The following is a 24,645-nucleotide window of genomic DNA, read 5'->3' as shown; positions in this document are numbered from 1 at the left end:
TCCCTGCATGTTCAATAACTGATCTTGTTTTATTTTTTGGCATTGCAACTGTGGCGTAGTTACAACTTCTGTTCTGTTCATCACATTTAAAATTTGGAGAGTGCGCGCTTGATGGGTAAAGCGCCTTCAGTGTACTGTTTCTTATTACTTTAATTTTTTAAATCAACTTGCTATAGACTTTGTATACATTTTGTTAAATACAGTTCCCAATGACATAGTACCAGTACTTAACAGTTTTCATTTACTAATTATAAATGTTGGGGTCTAATTCTGAAAGTCCTCATTTAAAAGTTAGATAGACAACATAATGAAATTTTTAACTATTTGTATGTCATTTTGAAAGTGTACTGCTTTATGGTAAAAGTGTTTCATTTGTTCATTGTTTTCATTATTTGTGATCATGTTGTCTTTCAATACAGGCATAAACCTTCCACTCTTGAACAAAGCAGCTGCTTTTTAAAAGCGGTAATTGCTTCTTTACCTTTTATTTCTTTTGTAAATGAAGCTTTTCTTTAAGATATGTGACTTTAAAGTGTTGTCTATTACATAAAACAGTTGACACTCACTTATTGTAAAGTGAAGATTGTTCTGCTGCATGTAAAGTGGACCATGCAGATTTCTGTATGTTTTCAGTATGCATCATTAGATAATAAAGTCTTTTGTGAACAAGGCATTTGTAGCCATTTTTAAAAGTTTTTGTCTTCACTGCTGGTAAGTCAGATAATCCGTAAAAGTTGAAAGAAACCTTCCATTTTTCTATAAATCCTTTATTTAAAGGGATTAGTAAAAGATGTGAGTCTTGCCAAGTTCATGTGAGGCAAATAATTAGAATCCCAATTATTTTCGTAAAATCCTGCCAATACTGTGAGCTTTCATTGTAGTGCATTTTTTCCTGTAGGTTATGGGATTTAATTCAGGATATAACTAATGTTTCTGCTGTTTTCTCACTTTTCCTTTTGATGGTGCTGAAAGAGAAAAAAAGAAAGCGGGGCACAGGCCATTCAACGCCTTCTCCAGGGGGCCTGATTTGCTGAGACACCAACTTCACCTTCTTAACAAGGTTATTTCTGACAGCATGTGTAGATAAACATTAGCAAAAAAGTTAAAAGAAAATCATTTAAATCAATTTGGTTTTTTCAATTCCAAGAAACAAGAACATAGTAAATATCAGTATTTTTTAAATGATAGGGAAATCAAGTATAGTCTCCTGTATTTGTTGAGCAATAAAAATACTTGTTTATTTAACAAGTATGGAAAATCAACTTTTAGATTTTAAAATAGTTTAAGAAATAGTAAATGGGTTTTTTTTTTTTGTTCACCTAGGCACGTAATTACAACAAACAGGCACATTTGGTGCATTCAAGGATGGAAAATCAGAACAGCAGGCATTCTGCTGGTGGGTTGTGCCCCATTAAGGACATGAAACTACAACAGGCAGGTGATGGGTGATGTAACATAGCTATCTGAACCTACAACCTGTCTCTTCATGTATAGTCCTTAAAACCAAAATCGATTTTTATACTATGTCTTTTGAAGACAACCAAAAATGCAGCTTTTGTATATCATAGACTACTAGTTGTAGTTCTTCCAGTGTCCTTTATTTTACATAGGTGATAACATGCTGCACGTTTGGATTTTCTCATTAACAGTTCCCTACAGATATAATTTGATGCTTCTGCTGATTTCATAGCACCATTTTACATCATTATTTAATAATGAAATGTGATAACATCCACTAGAAACACTTCACCTTATACCTTCAAAGCATATTAACTATTCTTTAAAAACATAAAGTTGCTTGTTTACTTGTTCTTTGTGTTGTAGGTGCAGCTCAAGGAAGATGATGACAACCAGAAGACATGAGCTAAGGTTTCTGTCCTATAAAAGATACAAAAAATACTCTCCATTTAGTTTTGTCTAATTTTTTAGTTTTCAGCATTCCGATTTAGGTTTCATGTTTTTGTATTCTTGATGCTTCCTAGAATAGTATTACTATTGTGATGTTCATCTGTAAGGTGTTTTTGTTTGATGGCTGTGCTTTTTCTTTGTTTGGAATGAAGGAAGAGCATAAAATGGAGCAGAACTGTGACCCCTAAGGTCTGGCTCTTAAGTCTATGATCCTGTCATTTGAATTTTTTCATTTAAAGTCACTTAAATTTTTTGCTTTCAAAAGGCAACCAGTAATGAAATTATTTGTGTAAATTATATATTTTAAAATAGCAACCTAATTTTTTTTTTAAATTAAGAATTATTGGGGGGAGGGGAGAGGGAATGGAGAGCCATTTACCAGAATCCATCTTTTCTTTAACTAGTTATTTTCAGTCTTTTGTTAAATAGTTAGGCCAGGTGCAGGGAAGATTAGCAAATAATTTGCCTCCTAGTAATTCTTAATCTTTAAAAGTTTTATTTTAAGAAAGTATTCCATTAATGCTCTTGAAATTTTCATACCAGCAGGATAATCAAAGATTAGTTTTTCTTTTTCTTCACAACTATAAAATCTAAGTGATATATAGTAGTAGGTGTGAAAAGCTTAGAGACAGGCATTTTAAACTTAGTTCCCTCGAGCCCAAACTTAAGTTTTGCCAAAGAGATTTAAATTAATGAAAATATTGAAGATCTTATCTATTTCAAGCTCCTACTAACCTCTGTAGTTATTCTTAACTTATAGCCATGCTAATTTCCCAGTGTGTACTAATGCCTCACTTTTCATACTGATTTTAAAAACATTAGATTTTAGAAGATGATGTCATATATATTATCTATTAGCATGTTCCTTACAATTAAATAAAATTCAGGTTCTTGATCATTTTAGTAAATGTCTTTGAACCTGGAGCATTTTATTGTACTGACAAATTAGCTTGTCAAATTGTCATGTAGAAGACACAAAATTTATTGTTTCATTCCAACATTTTTTTTCCCCAAACTCTGCTTTATCTGTACTTTATTTTCAGAGTACTTAAATCAGAAGCACTGTGGCTCTGTAGGCCAAAATGTTTGTCATTAAAAACAATTCTTTGCCTAATACAAATTTAGACAAGGAATATATATACTGTACTTTTTGTTGTTGGTAAAGATGAATAGCTGCTTCTTTTTTGAGGCATATCATATGAAATTAGAGATGTATATAGTATTACATTACCAAGTACCTCATCACTCTCCATATGCCAAATGCACAATTTTTAAACTTTTACTACTCCTGGATGGAATGTACTATTTTACTGGAATAGTCACCAAGTTCATTTGTCTTTACTGTGTCATAATGTATTCTTAAGTTAATTTATAAGTAATCTGCAGTCATTTTTGTAGGTAAAATAGCATACTATCCCTTTCTTAATCTCTCTTTTCCCTCCGTATATAGGGTAAGTGACTATTCTTCAGAAGAACCTTTTGCATTTAAATGATCAAGATATGGGAAGCCTGTTTCTCTGCAATGTTGAAGATACAACTTAATTATTTCATGGCATGTTGAACTGTAATAAGGATTAAGGAGCACATTTTCTTTGCTTAGTTATTGGTCACTTGATGAAATGTGCCTCTCTAGTCTTTTTTTTTTTCCTTCATTTGAATTTGGTATTCTTGTATGCCTTTATTTTAGAAGGATGATTCAGAAACATTTCTAAACTACTAAATAGCAAAAACATTGTTTTAAGTATTTGTGTTGTATGTTTTATTCCTTTTAATATACTTTTAAAATACTTGATTGTTTCCCACAGTAGCAAAAACATATGCTGTAACCTTATAAATTATTCATTAATAAAATGCTTAGGTGTGCAAATTTACTGTTTAGCTTTTACTATCTCAAAATAGCTTTCAAAGATAGACCATATATATATATATATATATACATACCCAAATCAGATCATGCCAATTTTTTAGCATCAAGGAAAATACAGTACAAATTTCAAATACAAATGTAATGTACATTTCTTCCATTAAAGGACACTCATTTGACAAGAGAAAGAAGATTGAGTTCAGCATGCTTTTGCTTTATCTTTTTTGGGGGTGGGGTGGGGGGGGAGCTGGCTAACTTTGATCATGAGGTCGATGTGTTAGCTTTTTTTTCCTAATTGATCTTAAGTACTAGGCCTGCCAGGGAAAATGGTAATAAACGATTGCTTTAGAAATAGATAGCCTACTAAAATTCCCAAAAATGTTTATTCAAGTTAGAATTCACCACTTCTTAATTTAGAATTATTTGTTCTATTTTCCAAATATTGAATGCAGTGGGCTGCTAAAAAACTGCATTATAGTACATAAAAATTGCTATGTTATTATTGTACTATTTATATCATTTGCTATAAATAAATATTCTGAGGCATGTAGTCTTCCATATTTTACAGCCAATTAAGTTTTAAAGTTAAGATTCTAAGAAGTCTATTTTGGAAGGATAGATTTCATATCTCCAGTCTTGTTTGCATGCCTCTGAAATGAATGGGAAAAAAAGTAAATTTTTTGGATACATCTTACAATAAGATGTAAAGCAAATAGTTGTAGAGTATCATATGAGAATGGAGACACAAAATATTTCCAAGTTTTATAAGGACACAATGAAGACTCACTAATTGGAGCATCCCAAAGCTCTTTCTGTTTAGTCTTGATTGTTTTGAAATTGATTATCCAGTCTTTATTTTCTAGATTTGATTTACTTAATGGTTTTTCTTAGACCACTGTGTTTATTTAAATAGACTGTACTTGTGTTGGAAGTAATCAGCTTTCAAAGAAAGGATAATTTCAATTTTTTGGCCATTTAGCAAAATTTATTATTTGTAAAGAATATCAACAACAACAAAAAAATAAACAGAACTGAAGTTCTTAAAATTTGAAGGACACGAAATTTTAAGTTTTTTTGGAACCAGCAGTACAAATTTCTTCTTTTATCAAATTGAACTGTATATCTTCATAAGAGTTTCTTAAATAAATATGTTTCTCTCTGAAAATGCTCTGTTTGTTTGTTTTTAAGAAGTGGGTTTGATGATGACTGGGATTTGTTTTTTCAGATTGAATCAAATGAGCTAAAGTTATTGCTCTCTTTATCTGAAAAGGAATTAATCTACAGTACAAATAATGCAGTGGGGAAATGTCTGAGAAGACTTACAGGATGCCTCAAGGATATTTGCAGCCCTGTATAATGTTTATATTATTTACATGAATCTAAACAATTATAGGAAATCTCCATCTTTCAGAGGAGTAAGGGTCATAATGGGGATGCGACTTTACCTTAACAACCCACATTAACATTTATTAAGCAGCTGGGTCAAAACATAATTGACTCCTGGCAAGTCAGCCTCACTTATGCTTCATTTATAAAATAGAAATGATAGCACCTCCCTCCTACAGTGATCGATTATAAAATATTTGATAACGGCTTTGCAAACATTGCAGGGCTATATAAACATCATTACAATGGGACCCATTCCGATTCAGATTTGCCATTTCTGACCTATTCCTTTCACCTGGGCCAGATTATCAACCCTCAGGAAAATATTCTTGAGACTTGCTATAACTGATACGTAACTCAGTTTGGACAGCCAATCCCCTGATCATATTTAAGCCTTCAGAATCTAAGCTCAAAATCTTCAGTCTTGGGGTCCCTGGCAGCAGGGACTATAGGCATGTGCCATTATGTCCTGCTTGATCTTCACATGTAAATACAGGAGAAGTGGCCTGAAGTTGTGCAGTACAGAAGATTTGGGTTCCTAGTCCTAATAGAAGCTGTTAATGGCAATTCTATATATCCAGTCTGCTGCAGGCAACTAAGACTTGAATGAGTTGCTAATATGCTTTGATTGAGGGATTCCACAGGGGGAGTTCATACCCATAAAACTATAGATCCAGACCACCTAAAATCTTATTCTAAACTCGTACGATGGCATGAAAATAACCCTGGTTTCTTGAAGGCTAAAGGCAAATTCCAATAGGTCTTAACCTAGTTGGAAATGTTAAATGAATCCAGATAAACTGACTAAACTTCGGGGTTTAGAAAGGCTCATCAGTGCATTGGCCAGAGCAACTTAATCGGTTAATGAGGTATAGAGGGTCATAGAATGTGTGCTATTGGGAAAAGTATCAACATGTCAGAGTTTGAGGATTTAAAATGGGCTATGAAGGTCATAACTGCCTCTATAGTACAAATCATTTTATATCTGGTTTTTGAAAATGTTTCAGTTGCAAATTCCCCACCTCCCATGTATGAAAGAAATTCCCATGTTGGTAGTCTTCGAAGTAATAATTCCATTAAGAACTGTTTGAAGGAAATTTCAGAAATTTTAATTATAAAATCTCATTCACTGAAGTTGTTCTCTTGCACTTGGGGTATCTATAGTTATCATAGTCAAGGTATAATTTTTCAAATTGAGGCAATTTTGGAAGTCAATTGCAAAATTGTAAATTAGTAATTTTTAAAAAAAAGTTGGTGTGATATTCCAAATGAAGGAATAGAAAAGCTAATAACTACCATCACTTCTTAACAACGGATTTTTCTTGTCACTGCTGTTGGATCAGCATTTTAGGACTAGACAAGACATTTGAGGTCATCCAATCCAATCTCTTTAATATGGCACAAAGCCTCACTACGTCATCCTACATTCAAGATGGCCATTCAGTCTCATATTAATTTTGATAAAGATAGCTTTGAAAGCATGTCTTAGGTACTGTTGCATAATCTGGATGCCATTCTCTCTTATATTGTTATAAAATCTATATCCTTTGGATCTTAATTTTCATAGTTTGGAACAACATAACACAAATTTGATCTCTGTTCTATATAATAGTCTTTTTAAGTATTGAAAAAAATTGAAATCTAAACTCCTGAAAATTAGCATGTAAATTCATATATGACCTGGTACATAGAGTTTTATGTGCAGCAAGATAAATGAGAGAAACATTAGAAATGACCAAGCTGTGGTTTGGTGGTGGTAGGAGGAACAGAATTCGATTAAAATTGTTTTGAGTACCCACTACGTGCATACTATATCAAGTGCTGTGGAAAATAAAATGAGACACATTGTTATTTCACGATTCAATCTTCTCTACAGAGGCAACTAGGGCAAGCAGAAATCCTGTCTAAAAATTATTGTATATCTCTAGGCAAATCATTCAACAGGACAATCTGGACAATCTACAAAATTTCTGAGCAGCATTGGTGGAAAAATGAAAAGGGATGGTTTTCCTACAATGATTAAATCACAGTTTCTTATTCCTAATGTGTCTGAAATAAGTGGATCTCATCTCAGATCTTTTTGATTCATCCTCTAGCATCCTTTTAAAACAAGTGACAAGGCCTAGGAAATAGAAATATGTCTTCAAAAAGCATAAGTACATGGTATTATTAATTTAGCTCTTGAGTTAGTCACCACTTTAGCTTTAATTGCTAATATGAACTTCCTGAAATACATTAATACAAAAGACAGGTATGAAAGAAGGAAGGATAAAAAAGAATGAGTGAAAAAAGATAATTGTGTAAAGGGGCTGAACTCTGGAGTAGTATACTTGAAACTCCAGATACAACAAGGTGTTCACTCAGTGGAATTGATGAGATAATGGTTCTCTAGTACTTAGTATGGTGATGTAATGGTTCTCTAGTTCACATATATTTAGCATACTATAATGATGTAATTGCAATAGGGTATTTAAGGGCTGAGAGAACTAGGGACAAGGTCAATCAGTCAAAGTGAACAGACTGTGAAGGGGTCAGACTGGGACAGACTGTGAAGGAAACAATAAACTATCCTGCTGAGACCAAGGCCCGTCTGAAGGACCTCCAGAAAGCTAGCCCAGACACTACATAATTGGAATAAGGAAATTTTTTTAAAAGTTGCAGTAAAGGGAGATGGTAGAATATCACCAAAAATTGCTATTATAATATCAGTATATATTACATATGATATTCTTTTTCAAACAAAACAAATATTCCAATGAAACAATTAGCAATACAATTAAAGTCAATTATCCAATTTATTGATGTTTGATGTAATTACACTGGAAAACAGTCACAGCAAAAGGACAATGTAGAATTTGGTTTTCTCAATAAAAATGTTTCTTGGTGACAAAACAAAAGATTTCTTAGATCTGTCTTCATCATTAAAACTCCCACTTTTATGTGAAGACAAAGTAGTAATTTTCACAAGATTTACTTCACATCACTTCAATTAATCTTTGGGGTTTTAGTTTGAAATACCTCTAACTGGGAGTGATAAATCAGATTTCAATCAGTTTGGTGGGCTAGGTTTGTTCCCAATGAGAATAAAGACAGAAAAAAAAGGTTATTTTTGGTCAACATGTGAGCACTTCTCACATTTAGCTGTAGATGAAGGAGATAAACAATGCCTCTTCTGAACATGTAATGGTCTATTTACAGCTATATTTTTCCGATAAAGTTTCTTTTTGCTTCTTGATGGTTTGCCTTCTTGTGCCTCAGGCAAAAAAAGAGAGAGGGATGTAACAGGTATCGGAGACTTTGGCTGTAGACATCTTGTTGAAACCATTTTAACCAATGGTTGAGTTGTTTGAGCAATGGAATGGCTTGACGTGGGCCTGGATGAAACTTCTTGGCATGGACTTAAAGAGGAACCTTTGGGAATTTTAAAATCATCATAAGTAGCAATGATCTGTTTTGTAGTAGAAGAGCTTCTGATAGATGGTGGTCTGGAATTCCACTTATATTTACCACCGTTGTTCCAACTGCATTTTGAAGTATTCTGCTCAAGTTTGCAAAAATTAGTGTTTTTTCTTTTTTCTCTATTTTTATCTGTACAAGCTGTCTGAAGGGGCAGAGATTCAGGATATTTTGCTGGCTTCTGTTTGGATGAACCTTTGGATGAACTGGGCCTTTCAGTAATGACTTGAGTAGAGCAATTGACTGGTATCTTTGGCTTTTCCTTTTGTATAGTTAGATGCTGTATCCTTTCCATTTCCAATAAACGACCTATCAACTGCTCAATGGAGCTTTCTATAGGATCTAATGCCACTTTCCAATTTTCAGATTTTGAGAAGGCCAGTTTGTGCAAGTCTATAGTATTAAAAGGTGGTGGGAGAAAATCAGGATATGAAAATGCTTCACTTGGCTGTTCTAAAAAAGATTCTTCAAAGTCTTCTATTACTTCTGGCTTTAAGTTTAGGTCCATCTTTTTAAAGTAAGTGAGTAATGTATCACTTACTTTTTCATTTTCTGATAAATCACTTTCGTCAGTAAGATTTTCTTCTATGCTGCTATTCCCATATTTCGTATTCCAATTTGAAGCAGATAAAGTTTCACCATTATTGCTTTCTATAGCTAGATATGAGTTACTCTGAGACTCACTTCTATCTTTACAAAAGTCTCCATCAGCATAAGGCCAGCAGAGACTTAATGGCATGTCTTGTTGCAGTCCAGAGTAAGAACTAGCTTGTTTGTCAACTGAAGCATCTGTTAATGAGTGGTTCAGAGTGAAGAGCCTTAGAGGATTACTATTTATATTAAAGCCACTTTCCATTGAAGATTTTTGGAAATCCCTTAAAAAAAATTGGATTTATTTACTAGAGTTAGAATGTTATAGAAATGAACAAAGTAATATAAGTAATAAAATTTTTGAATTTTAACCATAGAAACCTATACAGAAAATGTTAACTTTCAGAATCCTGAATAATTATCTGTGAACTAAACCAAGTATTCTGAGTTAATTTACCAATCAATTATTACAGCCATATTTCTATTTAAAGTCCAGGACTATTTTGCATAAATATTCAAAGTAAAATTATCATTTTCAATTCTAATTTTATCTAGTATTCAAGGCATGACAAATTATTTTTAAATTAATTTAAGCACATCCTAGATTAGAACAGATTAGAGATACCATAAGTTTATCTACCCCCCCCCCCCCAGAAGCACTATAACCAGACATAGTATCTTTCCTATTCATTGATAGTATTTGCATATAATAATAATAACAGCTCACATTTATATATGTGCTCTCCAAATCTGGCAAGATAGGAAATATGACTCATCCCAATTTTCCAAAAGAGGACACTGAGCTTCAGAGAAATGTCTTACCCAGTGTTTCATATCTCTAATAAGTGTCATAGTTGCAACTAAAATCCCATGTCTTCTAATTGTAAAACTAAATGTAAACTGCTATATAAATGTCAGCTATTATTTATTAGAAGGGATATCACATTTCATATCTAATCCAAATTCCTCTCTGATCATAAAGGCTTCTCTATCTTCCTCAATCTTCCCAATTTCACCAACTTGTTTGTTGTTCACTGACACGTATCCACCACAGCCTTTCACATTTGTTGGCTCCCCTAGAATCGCAGAAGAATAAAAGCTTGGAAGGTACATCAGAAGTCACTTAGTACCCTTTCTAATAACTAAAATATAATAATCCTGACAAATGGTTAACTAGTTTGGGCTAAAAGATTTTCTCTCAAAGCAGCACATTCTATTTTAGATAGCTCTCATTCTAAGAAAGATTTTCCATATATTGAACAGAAACTTGCCTCTCTAACTTTCACCTAGTGATTCTTGGGGTTACATAACATAACCTCTAACTCTACAAATCTTTCTAATATTTGAATCTTTTTCTCTAGGCTTAACATTCTCAGTTCTTTCAAATGATATTTATATGACATGTTTTTGAATATATGTATCCTCAACTTGTCACTCTTCTTTCAAGTCCTTGGGAAAGTCCTACACCAAATGTTGATAGCCAGAATGAAACTCCTATATATGTGGTCTGACCAGGACTATAACCTGCTTTGGAATATGACCGAGTCTTGCATCCAATGCTTTGCACCACCTATTATTTCTTCCAATAGAACACACAATTCCCTCTTTTTTACTCACTGAGTCTCCATTCTTCAAAATCTGGTTCAACTATATCTTCTAAAAGGTATTCCCTAACTTATCTTGTCTTATTTCAATCACTAAAGTACACTGTATTACGTAGGCCTCACCATATCAAAGTAGAGTATGATGCTTTTAAAATATTTTTAAGACCTTCTTCTATGCCATGTACTTTTATATACTTTTGCATATATACCACACATATCCCTTTCCTATGAATTTAATTCCCCCTTTAGCTTTAATATCTAAATCATAGAATTTATATCTGGAAAACCAAAGCAGCAAGGAATAAAAGAAAGGCAACAATACTGGATTTGAATTCACATTCCAAATTCTGCCATTTACTAGCTACATGATGATGAGAAAGCCAGTTAAATTCTTCAAGCCCCAATTTCCTCATCTGTGAAATGGGGACAATTCATATGTTATCTACTCCACAGAGTTGTTTATAACAGTATTTTTCAAACTACAAATCAGTAAAAAACAAGTGTGTGAATTATTAATATTTAGTCCACAAACAGATGAGGAAAGGAAGACATGGGTGACATGTCCAAAATTATATAGCATGTTAATCCCAGAACCAAAACTACAACTCAGAATAGGGATTTTTAAAAATAGACTATATGATATTTAGGGATGTATCTGCTTTCTTAATTCCAGGAAAAGTATAAATGTTTCTAAAACATTAAGAAGAGAGGAAGTAAAGTACTATACAATCACAATTAAGAAAAGTAAGACATTGTATTTAAAAATTTCTTGGTAAAAATGGCATTACATCACTACTGTCAAATAAAAGAAGAGGCTTCAGAAGACAGGTAGATGCAGGAAGTGAAAAGCTTCTGAAGAATATGTATCTGAGAATAGGATATAGAGTCCTGGTACAAGACTTAAAATACTTACAATGGATCAACAAACACTGATAAAATACATGTTTTTTCCTTTATTTGAATGGCTTTAAACTGGAAAAGCAGCAGGAAGCCAGAAAGCACCAATTATAATTCTGAATATAAGAATGGCAGTAAAGAGGCTTCTTCATTCAAAGGAATCTATATTCAAGAAAAAAAAACTGGCAATGAAATCCACAACTTCAGCTATTTATAAGTGAATGCAAAAAATATGGGTGATTAAGAGGGTAAACTAGAAACCCTGATGGAGACAAATTTAAAACACATATGCTATCCTTAAGATCTAGTGGGATTAGACTTATTGTACTATGACTATGGAAAGATAAAAAATTCTTCTGTAGCTATATATCCAGATCCTCGCACAATACTTGGCACACTGTGGGCACTAATGAACTGAATATTTATTTCAAAAGGAGTAAAAAAAGAAAGGAACAGTAAAGTAGCACTGAATATTGAGGAAAAAAACACAAAGTAAAAAAATCCAAGAACCAGAGAAAAGAGGGGAAAATGGAAAAAAAATGAATAATCTAGAGATCAACAGAGAAAGAAGTGATACTATTGTGGGAGTATATACTATTGTGGGAGTATATTTTATCAACTCCTTGGAAAGAAACAGAAAAGGAATTCAGGAAACATGACAAATCTGATGCTGAGCTGGCTTATCTTAATGATGAAAAACGTTACATCTAGTCACTTCACAAAAAAGCAGAAATTTAATGGTTATTTATTTCTTCAAAGTAAAGGAAACAATAAGAGAAGTTACAATGCTGAATCAATCTGACCAATAAGGAAAAAACTGCTGATGTCAAAATTATGGTAACTTTTTTTTTTTTTGGCACTAAGGCAATTAGGGTTAAGTCTGTGTTAAGTGTCTGAGGCAAGATTTGAACTCAGGTCCTCCTGAATTCAGGGCTGGTGTTCTATCCACTGCGCTACCTAATTGACCCTTCTTATTGTAATTTTTAAAAGAAACTGACCACCCCATCTTAGAAACAGTGCTACAGGAAAAGAAAGCTAGACATAGTTTGATATGTACTGTAGACTTATGGAAGAGCATATGTGAAACATTTTAGAGGTAAGAACCCACAGTCTAATATTACATCAGTCCAAGAATGAAAAACTCAAAAATTAAATGTCTATGAAACAGGATTCTGAAGGGGGAAAAGGACAGCTACCTAAAAACACAAATGTGCATAAAATAAATTCAAGTTGAAAATTCAAGATAAGTGAGATAGGTAAGAGTACTTCTATAGCAATCAGTCCTCAAGGAGGTCAAGTCACCATGCCATGATGAACTACTACATAGTACTGAAAGACCTGGAAGTTATGCTTGCTGAGTCACTGTCAGTGACATCTGTGTTTCTAGTATGGCTTTACAACATCTCATAGATTTAAAACTGGATAGAACCTCAAAGGCCATGGAGTCTAATCCCCTTCATTTTACAGATAAGGAACTTAGGCATAGAGATTTGTTAAGTGATTTGCTCATGGTCACAGAGTAGAAGAACCAAGATTTCAACCCAGCTCTGTTGACTTAAAGTCCAGCATTCTTTATGCTATACCACAGAGACTAGATTGTAGTAGCGACTGTTCAAAGAGTAGAAAATTCTGTTGTGTAGTGGTAGAGTAGGACTGGTGTAGAATATTGAAAATACTGTCTGACAGCTACTGTCCATCTATCCCTCTTTATAGAGTAAGCTGGTAACCTCTTTGCCCTGAAGGCAGACCCTAAGGGCTTTTTTAAAAAAAAATAAGCAAAAAAGCCAAGTGAATGCTAACTATAGATAGCTTCTATACAGAAAGAGAACAGGTTTCCAACCATCAGGAGATTATTAGCAGACAGTCTCCAGACAAAACCCCAAAGGGAGATATAACCTGATCCCCTTTATACAAGGCTCTCCTAGAAGAAATTATAAAAGATCTTAAAAGAGAGCTAGAAGAAAAATGGGGAAAGGAAAGAAAAACTCTGCAAGAGTGTATGGAAAAGTTATATAACTCATTTAAAGAGATTTGATAAAGTGGAAGATAAAGTGGAAGAAGAAAACAACTTCCTGAAATGTGAACTAGAAAAGGTAAAGAATTCCGAGGGAAACAGAATTTGTGAATTGGAAAAGATAAAGAACTCCCAGGAAAGTAGCATTTGTGAATTGGAAGAAGAAAATAACTCAATTAAAAAAAAATAGTGAAATGGAAAAAAATTCCATAGAGCAAAAAAACTTATTTAAAAACTCAATTGGACATATAAAAAAGGAAGTAAAGCTAATGAACAAAAATTACTTATTAAAAATCAGAACTGAAAAAAAATCAGAACTTAACAACAAATAGAAATGAATGACTCATTCACACATTAAGAATCAGTCAAGCAAAACCAAAAAAATAGAAAAAATGTTAAATATTTACTTGGAAAAACAAAAGATCTGGTAAATAGATCTAGGAGAGATAATCTGAGCATTATTGGACTTCTGAAAATTATGATAAAAAAGGGGCCTAAGACATTATTTTACAGGAAAACATCCAAGAGAACTTCCCAGATCTAATAGAATCAAGAAGCTAAAAAAAGCACTGAAAGAATTCATCGAACACCTCCTGAAAGAAACCCCAAAATAAAAACTCCAAAGAATGCTGTAGTTAAATTTCAGAACTATCAGACTAAGGAAAAAATATTACAAGCAGCCAGAAAAAACAATTCAAATACCAAGGAGCCATAATAAGGATCACTCAAGATCTAGCTGCTTCCCCATTAAAGGATTGAAGGGCCTGGAATTTGGTATTCCAAAAGGCAAAAGAACTTTGAATGCAACCAAAAAACCAGCTAAGCTGAGCATTTTCTTCCAAGTGAAAAAGATGGACATTCAATGAAACATGTGAATTCCATTTATTCCTAATGAAAAAACCAGAGCTAAACAAAAAATTTGACCTTCAAATATAGGACTCAAGAGAAGCATAAAAGATAAAAAGAACTCTTGAGAACTGTATTTCTGTTATGGCATATATAAAGAGCATATGTAAAATTTTATTTTACTGCTATAATACAAAAAAGAGAAATAAAAGTGGAAAGGGGAAAATATCAGAAAAAGAGAAAAGGGGAGATAAAAAGAGGGAAATTACATCCTACAAAGAGGCAAAGAAAACTTCATCATATATGAGGGAATTTAGGGAGATAGAGGAACATTGTGTGAATCTTACTCTCTTCAGATTTGGCTCAAAAATATTAGACATATTTGGTTTACAGAGAAACTTCTCTCACCCTCATTAAAAAGTGGGAGAGGAAAAGAGAAAAGGAAAAGAGTAATAAGGGGGAAAGATATAAAGAATGGAAAGGGACCAAAGGGAGGTGGAGGGGATTCAAAGAGAGAGCTGATGAGGAAATGGTGCCCATAAGTTTAATACTGGGCAGGGAAGTAACAGGGGAAAAAGAAAAAGAAAAGCATAATCTGGGGATAAGATGATGGCAGGAAATACAGAATTAGTAGTTTTAACTGTAAATGTTAATGGGATGAACTCTCCCACAAAGTGGAGGAGGATAGCAGACAAAAGCCAGAATCCTACAATATGTAGTTTACACAAGACACATTTAAAGGAGGGTGATACATAGAGAGTAAAGGTAAAAGGCTGGAGCAGAATCTATTATACTTCAGGTGAAGTCAAAAAAGCAGGGGTAGCCATCCTGATCTCAGATCAAGCAAAAGCAAAAACTGATCTAATTTTTTTTTAATAACTTTTTATTGACAGAACCCACCAGGTATTTTCAAATTATCCCTTGCACTACTTGTTCTGATTTTTCCCCCCTCCCTCCACCCTCTCCCCAGATGGCAAGCAGTCCTATACATTTAAATAGATTGTAGATCTTGGATACAATATATGTGGCAGAACTAACAGTTTTCTTGTTGCTCAGGGAGAATTGGATTTAGAAGGTAAAATAACCTGGGAAGAAGAACAAAAAAGAGTTTATTCATTTCTAGTATTCTTTTTGGGTGTAGTGCTTCTGCCATCCTGATCAATTGAAACTGTTGGATCTTGTCTTTGTTGAAGAAATTCCATCAGAATAATCCTCAAAGTATCTTGTTGAGGTATATAAGATTTCCTGGTTCTGCCTATTTTGTACATGTTCATGTAAGTCCCCAATCCTTCGATTCTTCGCTTATTTTTTCCCAGAACAATAAATTCCATAACTTATATACCACAATTTACTAACTATTCTCCAATTGATGGGCATCATTATTTTCCAGCTTTATAAAAAATGCCCAAACATTTTAATATAGGTCCCTTTCCCTTTTTAGTACCTTGGGATGCCCAGTAGAGACACCAAATGGGTAATGCAATTTTTGATAATTTTGGGTATGTTCCAAATTGTTTCCAGAATGGCTGATTGGACAATTCCACCAACAATGTATCAGTGTCCCTGTTTTCCCATATCCCTCCAACATTCTGATTATCTTTCCCTGACATTCTGGCCAATCGAAGGGTAAGGGTATTCAGAGTTTTTAATTTTACTTGATAAAGTGATTTGGAAAATTTTCATATGATAGTATTATTTTTCATATCTGAAAATTGTCTTTTTCATATCGTTGACCATTTATCAATTGAAATCTTGATTTCTTATTTAGAGTCAATTTTATTTTTGAAATGAGTATTTATCAGCCTTTGACTGTAAAAAATGTTTTCAAGTTTATTGTTTCCTTCTAATCTTGCTTCATTAGTTTTTTTTTACAAAACTTTTCAATTTGATATAACAAAATTTCAATTTGTAGTCAATAGTGATTTCTAGTTCTTCTTGGTCATAAATTCCTTCCTCTTCCAAGGTCTGAGAAACTATCCATGCTCTTCCAATTTATTTATGATTCTTTCTTTATGCCTAGATCATGAACCCATTTTGACCTTATCTTGGTTATGGTGTTTGGGGTAATGCCTAGTTTCTTCATACTAATTTCCAATTTTCAGCAATTTTTGTCAAAAAGATTCTTATCCAAAAACTGGGGTCTTTGGGTTTTAAAATAGGTAATTAAAGTTATTTGTTTTGTCCTTTTGAACCTAATTATTCCATTGATCAACTATTATTTCTTTAGCAATACCAGATAGTTTTATAACCCTTGCCTTATAAATATAATTTAGATCTGGTATAGTAGGCCACCTTTTATTTGATTTTTTTCTCAAATTCCCTTGTTCTTGACCTTGTTTTTCCATATGAACTTTGTTGTTATTTTTCTAGGTCATAAAATAGTTTTTGGGAAGTCTTATTGGTATAGCGCTAAATAAATAGATTAGTTTAGGTAGTATTGTCATCTTTATTATATTTGCTCGCCCAATCCAAGAGCATTTAATATTTTTCCAGTTGGTTAGATCAGACTTAATTTGTGTGGAAAGTAAAAACTGATCTAATTAAAAGAGATAAGGAAGGAAACTATATCTTGCTAAAGGGTAGTATAGATAATGAAACAATATCAATACTAAACACCAAGTGGTATAGCATCTAAATTCCTAAAGGAGAAAATAAGAGAGTTGCAAGAAGAAATAGACAGGAAAACTATAATAGTGGGAGAGCTCAACCTTGCACTCTCAGAATTAGATAAATCAAACCACAAAACAAATAAGAAAGAAGTTAAAGGGGTAAATAGAATATTAGAAAAGTTAGGTATGATAGATCTTTGGAGAAAATTGAATGGAGACAGAAAGGAGGACACCTTCTCAGCAGTTCATGGAACCTATACAAAAATTGACCATATATTATAGGACATAAGACCTCAAAATTAAATGCAGAAAGGCAGAAATAGTAAATGCATTCTTTTCAGATCATGATGCAATAAAAACTACATTCAACAAAAAGCTAGGGATAAATAGAATAAAAAGTAATTGGAAACCAAATAATCTCATCCTAAAGAATGAATGGGTGAAACAGCAAATCATAGACACAATTAATAATTTCACCTAAGAGAATGACAACAAAGAGACAACATACCAAAATTTGTGGGATGCAGCCAAATCAGTAATAATAAAGGGAAACTTTATATCTCTAGAGGCTTACTTGAATAAAATAGAGAAAGAGAAGATCAATGAATTGGGCTTGCAACCTAAAAAGCTAGAAAAAGAGAGCAAATTAAAAACCCCCAATCAAATACTAAACTTGAAATACTAAAATTAAAAGGAGAAAAGAATAAAATTGAAAAGTAAAAAAAAAACTATTGAATTAATAAATAAAACTAAGAGTTGGTTTTATGAAAAACTAACAAAATATACAAACTTTTGCTAAATTTGTTTAGAAAAAGGAAAGAGGAAAATCAAATTGTTCGTCTTAAAAATTAAAAGGGAGAAATTTCCACTAAGGAAGATGAAATTAGAGAAATAATTAGAAGTTACTTTGCCCAACTTTATGCCAATAAATTTGATAACCTAAATGAAATGGATGACTACCTTCAAAAATACAGGCTTCACGGATTAACAGAGGAGGAAGTAAATTGCTTAAATAGTCACATAGAAAAAGAAATAGAACAAGCTATTAATCAACTCCCTAAGAAAAAATCCCCAGGACCAGATGGATTTACATGTAGATTTACCAAACATTTAAAGAACAATTAGCTCCAGTGTTATATAAACTATTTGAAAAAATAGGGAATGAAGGACTCCTACCAAATTCCTTTTATGATACCAGACATCGTACTGATACCTAAACCAGGTAGGTTGAAAAGAGAGAAAGAAAATTATAGCCCAATCTCAGTAATGAATATTGATGCAAAATCTTAAAATATTAACAAAAAGATTATAGAAAAACATCCCAGTTGACACTAGGAGTTGACACTAGGATTCCAACATCCCCAGAAAAATACACCATGACCAAGTAGGACTTATACCAGGAATGCAGGGCTGGTTCAATATTAGGAAAACTATTGGCATAATTGACTAATTCAATAAACAAATTAACAAAAACCATATGATCATCTCAATAGATGCAGAAAAAGCATTTGATAAAATCGAATATTCATTCCTATTAAAAAACACTTGAGAGTATAGGAATAAATGGACTTTTCCTTAAAATAGTCAGTATCCTCTATTTAAAACCATCAGCAAGCATCATATGTAATGGGGATAAATCGAAACCATTCCCAATAAGATCAGGAGTGAAACAAGGTTGCCCACTATCACCATTACTATTGTATTGTATTGTATTGTATCTATTGTATTAGAAATGCTAGCTTCACCAATAAGAGTTGAGAAGAGATTAAAGGAATTAGAGTTGGTAATGAGGAAACCAATTTATTACTCTTTGCAGATGATATGATGGTATATTTAGAGAACCCCCGAGACTCTACTAAAAAGCTATTAGAAATAATCCACAACTTTAACAAAGTTGCAGGATACAAAATAAACCCACATAAATCATCAGCATTCTTATATATCACTAACAAAATCCAACAGCAAGAGATACAAAGAGAAATTCCATTTAAAGTAACTGCCAATAGTATAAAATATTTGGGAATCTATCTTCCAAGGGAAAGTCAGGAACTATATGAGCAAAACTAAAAAACACTTTCCAAACAAATAAAGTCATATCTAACCAATTGGAAAAATATTAAGTGCTCTTGGACAGGTCAAGAGAATATAATAAAGATGACAACACTACCTAAACAAATCTATTTATTTAGTGCTATACCAATCAGACTCCCAAAAAAACTATTTTAATGACCTAAAAAAAAATAACAAAATTCACCTGGAAGAACAAAAGGTCAAGATTGTCAAGGGAACTAATGATAAAAAAATCAAATGAAGGTGGCTTAGCTGTATCAGATCTAAAACTATATCATAAGGCAGAGGTTACCAAAACCATTTGGTATTGGCTAAGAAATAGACTAGCTAATCAGTGGAATAGGTTAGGTTCACAGGACAAAATAGTCAATAACTTTAATAATCTAGTGTTTTACAAACCCAAAGACCCTGGCTTTTGAGACAAGAATTCACTATTTGACAAAAACTGCCGGTAAAATTGAAAATTTGTATGACAGAAACTAGGCACTGACCCACACTTTACACTGTACACCAAGATAAGGTCAAAATGGGTTCATGATCTAGGCATAAAGAATGAGGTTATAAATAAATTAGAAGAATATAGTATAGTTTACTTCTCAGACCTGAGGAATTTGTGACCAAAGAAGAACTAGAGATCATTATTGATCACAAAATAGAAAATTTTGATTATATCAAATTGAAAAGATTTTGTACAAACAAAACTAATGCAGACAAGATTAGAAGAGATACAACAAACTGGGAAAACATTTTTACAGTCAAAGGTTCTGATAAAGGCCTCATTTCCAAAATATATAGAGAATTGGCTATAATTTATAAGAAATCAAGCCATTCTCCAATTGATAAATGGTCAAAGGATATGAATAGACAATTTTCAGATGAAGAAATTGAAACTATTTTTAGTCATATGAAAAGATGCTCCAAGTCATTATTAATCAGAGAAATGCAAATTAAGACAACTCTGAGATACCACTACACACCTCTAAGATTAGCTAGGATGACAGGAAAAGATAATACTGAATTTTGGAGGGGATGTGGGAAAACTGGGACACTGATACATTGTTGGTGGAATTGCCATTCTGGAGAGTAATTTGGAACTATGCTCAAAAACTTATAAAACTCTGCATACTCTTTATTCCCGCAATGAGCTTATATCCCAAAGAGATCTTAAAGAAGGGAAAGGGACCTGTATGTGCAAAACTGTTTGTGGTAGCCCTTTTTGTAGTGGCTAGAAACTGGAAATTGAATGGATGCCCATCAATTGGAGAATGGCTGAAAAAATTATGGTATATGAATTTTATGGAATATTATTGTTCTGTTACAAATGACCAAGCAGGATGATTTCAGAAAGGCCTGGAGAGACTTACATGAACTGATGCTAAGTCAAATGAGCAGGACCAGGAGATCATTATATACTTCAACAACAATACTATCTGATGACCAATTCTGATGGATGTGGCTCTCTTCAACAATGAGATGAACCAAATCAGTTCTGTTTGTTCAAGAATGAAGAGAACTAGCTACCCCCAGCAAAAGAACTCTGGGAAATGAATATGAACCACAACATAGCATTTCTAATTCCTCTTTTTGTCTGCTTGCATTTTTGATTTCCTTCTCAGGTTAATTTTACCTTATTTCTAAGTCTGATTTTTCTTATGCAGCAAAATAACTATGTATATGTATATGTATATATATACATACATATATATATACACATATATATATTGTATTTAACATAGACTTTAACATATTTAACATGTATTGGTCTACCTGCCATCTGGGGAAAGGAGTAGGAGGAAGGAGGCGAAAAGTTGGAACAGAAGGTTTTGCAAAGGTCAATGCTGAAAAATTACATATATCTTGTAAATAAAATGCTATCATAAAATAAATAAATAAATAAAATTTAAAAGAAAAAAAAAGTTTTTTTCCCATGGATTTTTCCATCATTCAGTCTGGTACACTTTCTAGATCTCTTAGAAGTTTCTGGCCAGAAGCTCATTGCATTGCTTTCCATTGTCCTGCCATCTTAGCTCTATCTCAGAAAGTTTGTTTTTTAAACAAAGTTGGATTTCTAAATGTAAGATGCGAAATGTAATTTTTAAAAACTCAATAAAACAAAATAAAATTAAAAAAAGAAAATACCTTCTAAAGTCATCAGCAGTACATAATCATTCTTATGCTTTTTTTGTGTGTGGATTACTGAACTCTGTATAGGAGAAAAGTGTATTTGTATGTCATACCAATCCAAGATGCCCTGGACAAACTGATAGGCAGTGAGCACTTTTCAGTTTTAGATTTGAGTATCCTAGGAAAAGGTGATCCCACCCTCAATTCCATTAAGTTTCTACCAATTTGAAAACATACCTAGGGGATTTCTGGGACTCCTGCTATTTTCAAAAGCAAATGAAAAAAATCATTGGGTGATTCTGAAGAAATGAATGAAAAGAAAGGAAGTGGCAGTAACAAGTATAGATAACTTCGACTAAATTTAGAAAGAGAGGAGACCTATTAAACAACAGCTTGAGGGGAAAGTAGATTCAAGTAAAGATTTTTTCTCCCCAGGGGACACTCTGGCATGTTTGTAGGCAACAGGGACAGATCTTTCCAAGAAGAAATTAAAGGGAAGGAATGGAATGACTGGCAAAGGGATGCGAGGGGTTAGAACCAAGAGAGCAACTATAGCAGATGGCCTGGTTAGAAAGAAGAATAACATCTTGCTCAGGGACTGAGCAAAATAAGAGAGAATAGGGGATAATGTGGAAGGATATTGAGATGAAGAATAGGGAAGATGGAGCTTTGGGTGAATGTCCTATGCATTCAGTAAAGTTTGCAAGCAAGGTCCTCAGCTGAATGGGAGGAGATAGCAAGTGGTGTAGTAGACCTTCAGAAGATATAAGGATGTTTTGAAAGACTACTGTAGAGTCTAAAATAGATTCAGTTAGAGGAAATGGAGATTACATAATATAAAAGGTAATGGGGCCCTCAGTATTGTATGACTTTTCCCAACTCACTAGCACATCAATAGAAACAGATGGAGGAGAAAATGTGTAAAATAGGGAGGATGGGGTGGGGGGAAATATACAAATGGTGACAGGAGTCAAGGATTTAGATTTGGCAAAGCATGACCAACAAATGAGAGAGGGAACAAGTGATTCATGTATCGAGAGGACAATGTAAGATTAAGCTAATTAGTAACAGGTTAGAAAGGAAAGAAAGTGAAACCAGAATGGAGTGATAGAACCTGGGAGATTAATGAGGGATAAGGAGATTAAATTATAATGAAGAAGAAGAATAATTTTAAAGAGTAAAGCAGAGACAAAGATGGAAGTTTACTTAGCTAAGTATGGTCAGACAGAGAAAATTCAGAGTTCGTAGTTATGGAAGTAGACTGTTCCTGTGCATGAGTGAAGTGGAGACAAGGTAAAGGATATGGGAGATAAGGCGCTGATGAACCTGGAGGTCAAGGTATTTGAGGGAACATCAGCATGTATATTGAAGTTTCCAAGTATAAGAGAGTATTGGTGTGAAAAGGACACTTTTCTCTACAGCTGCACTTGAGAAAGAAAGATTATCTATAGGTTAATAGAAAACTGTCAAACTCAATATACTAATATAAATGGATAGAGCAAATCTCAAAGGAGAGGTTGCTATGTGATGGTGGCAGGCAGAGTCTGGAAATGAGGAGCAAAAAATATGCTTATCCTTCTCCTGATTTAGTGTTCAGCAATGTTAGGGAAGGTTCATCCAGGATTGGAAAGTGTAGCTAGGGATTTGGTGTCTTCTGGAGGGAGCCAGAATTCCTTGAGTATTACAAAGGAGAAAGAACATAAGAAGAAAAGATCTAAGATAAAGACAAATTCATTAATAATAAAACAAAAGGTTCCAGAGAGCAAAATGGAAAGTAAAGACAAAAGCAGGTAGAGATTTGACTGGGTTGAAGTAGATGGGGATGAGAAAATGGAGAATAGGACAGGGCTGGTTCTTTCTTAGGCAGAATCTTAGGATTCTGCATGACACAGATAGGGAGAGGAGGAAGTAGGAGTTTGCTAGCCATAGGACAGAGATGTTTTCCATTTTGACTGGGCCCTCCCAACCTCAAGTCCTGTGAGTGACATTTCTTTTCACTAGGGAATAAGGAAGATTGGGTCTGTCAGTGGATGGTGGCCCTTATTGTAGATGAGGTCCTGGCAGCAAAAAGTCTGGCATCTAAATCTTTGATCTTAGGCTAGGATCCCAGAAGCAAAGATCAAAGTTGAAGGCTCTGATCCTGGAGATTCTAATCTTCAATGTGACTTGCCCTCATTTTTCTCCTAAGCTGCAGTCCACCAACTGTCAACCAACTAGACATTTTAAACTAGAAGATCTAAAGGCATTCCAAACTTGACCTGTCCAAAACAGAGCTCATTATCTTTCCCCTAAAACCTATTATTCTTCCATATTTTCAGATTTTCTGTAGCAGCATTAATTTCCTTTCAATCAACCAAGTTTATAACTTCAGTGTCACTCTCAACTCCTCAACTCTCCTTCATGTCCCAAGTATCCAATCCATAGTCACTTCTACCTACACAACATTTCGCCAATCTATTTCCCTTTTTACCTGGACAACTACAATCCTAGTTCACAGCTCCCTCACTCCTCAACTGGACTAATGCAATAATATACTAATTGATCTCCCTACCATGTCTTTACCTCTCCAACCTATCCTCCACACAGCTGCAAAAGAAATTTTCCTACAACAGTGTAATTTCCCTGTTCAGTACACTCCAGTAGCAACTTGATCCAGTAAATAGAATATAAGCTTCTCTATGTAGCACTTAAAATCCTCTAAAACATGACCAACTTCTCCTTTCTTCTCAAGCCTTATTATAGAATACTCTACTTCTATAACATACTACTTTAGTAAAAACAAATTGGTTTTCTTTGGGTTCCTGTCACACAATACTTCATCACTTATCTCTATAACTTTTATAGCCTATTCCCCATGCCTGAAATGGCCTTCCCTCACCTCAGCTTTTTAAAATTCTTAGTTTTCTTCAAAACTCAGTTCATGATAAACCTGATAAAAAATTCTTCTTGAAATTGTGCATACCCTTTGATCCAGCAATGCTACTACTGGGCTTATATCCCAAAGAGATTATAAAGGAAGGAAAGGGACCTGCATGTGCAAGAATGCCGTGGCAGCCCTGTTTGTAGTGGCCAGAAACTGGAAACTGAGTGGATACCCATCAATTGGAGAATGGCTGAATAAATTGTGGTATATGAATGTTATAGAATATTATTATTCTGTAAGAAATGACCAAGCAGGATGATTTCAGAAAGGCCTGGAGAGACTTACATGAACTGATGCTGAGTGAAATGAGTAGAACCAGGAGATCATTATATACTTCAACAATACTATATGAT

At 33.6% G+C, this 24,645-nt stretch overlaps 2 protein-coding genes across 6 annotated transcripts in view; one reads left to right on the top strand and one right to left on the bottom strand.

Moving 5' to 3' along the window:
• Positions 1 to 671, top strand: part of PRPF4B (pre-mRNA processing factor 4B) — a 42,490-nt gene extending 41,819 nt beyond the window's left edge. Inside the window, exon 16 of the mRNA XM_031946920.1 lies at positions 420 to 671. The gene's annotated coding sequence lies outside the window, so the exon portion shown is untranslated. The remainder of the gene's footprint in view (positions 1 to 419) is intronic.
• The window catches only part of FAM217A (family with sequence similarity 217 member A), a 60,437-nt gene continuing 35,841 nt past the window's right edge, over positions 50 to 24,645 (bottom strand). For 4 of the 5 annotated variants that reach the window (XM_031946924.1, XM_023496365.2, XM_031946925.1 and 1 more), the window contains one exon: positions 7,935 to 9,489. In XM_031946924.1, coding sequence (XP_031802784.1) covers positions 8,262 to 9,489 — 1,228 coding nt within the window. In that variant the 3' untranslated portion in view covers positions 7,935 to 8,261. Of the gene's footprint in view, positions 966 to 1,806; positions 1,879 to 7,934; positions 9,490 to 24,645 lie in introns of those variants that run through there. The other variant, XM_031946926.1, reaches the window with a different exon arrangement.

Source organism: Sarcophilus harrisii, chromosome 1 (assembly GCF_902635505.1).
Source record: "Sarcophilus harrisii chromosome 1, mSarHar1.11, whole genome shotgun sequence".
Taxonomy (NCBI): domain Eukaryota; kingdom Metazoa; phylum Chordata; class Mammalia; order Dasyuromorphia; family Dasyuridae; genus Sarcophilus; species Sarcophilus harrisii.
Note: the sequence above shows the minus strand (reverse complement) of the source record. Positions and strands in the feature narration are given on the sequence as shown.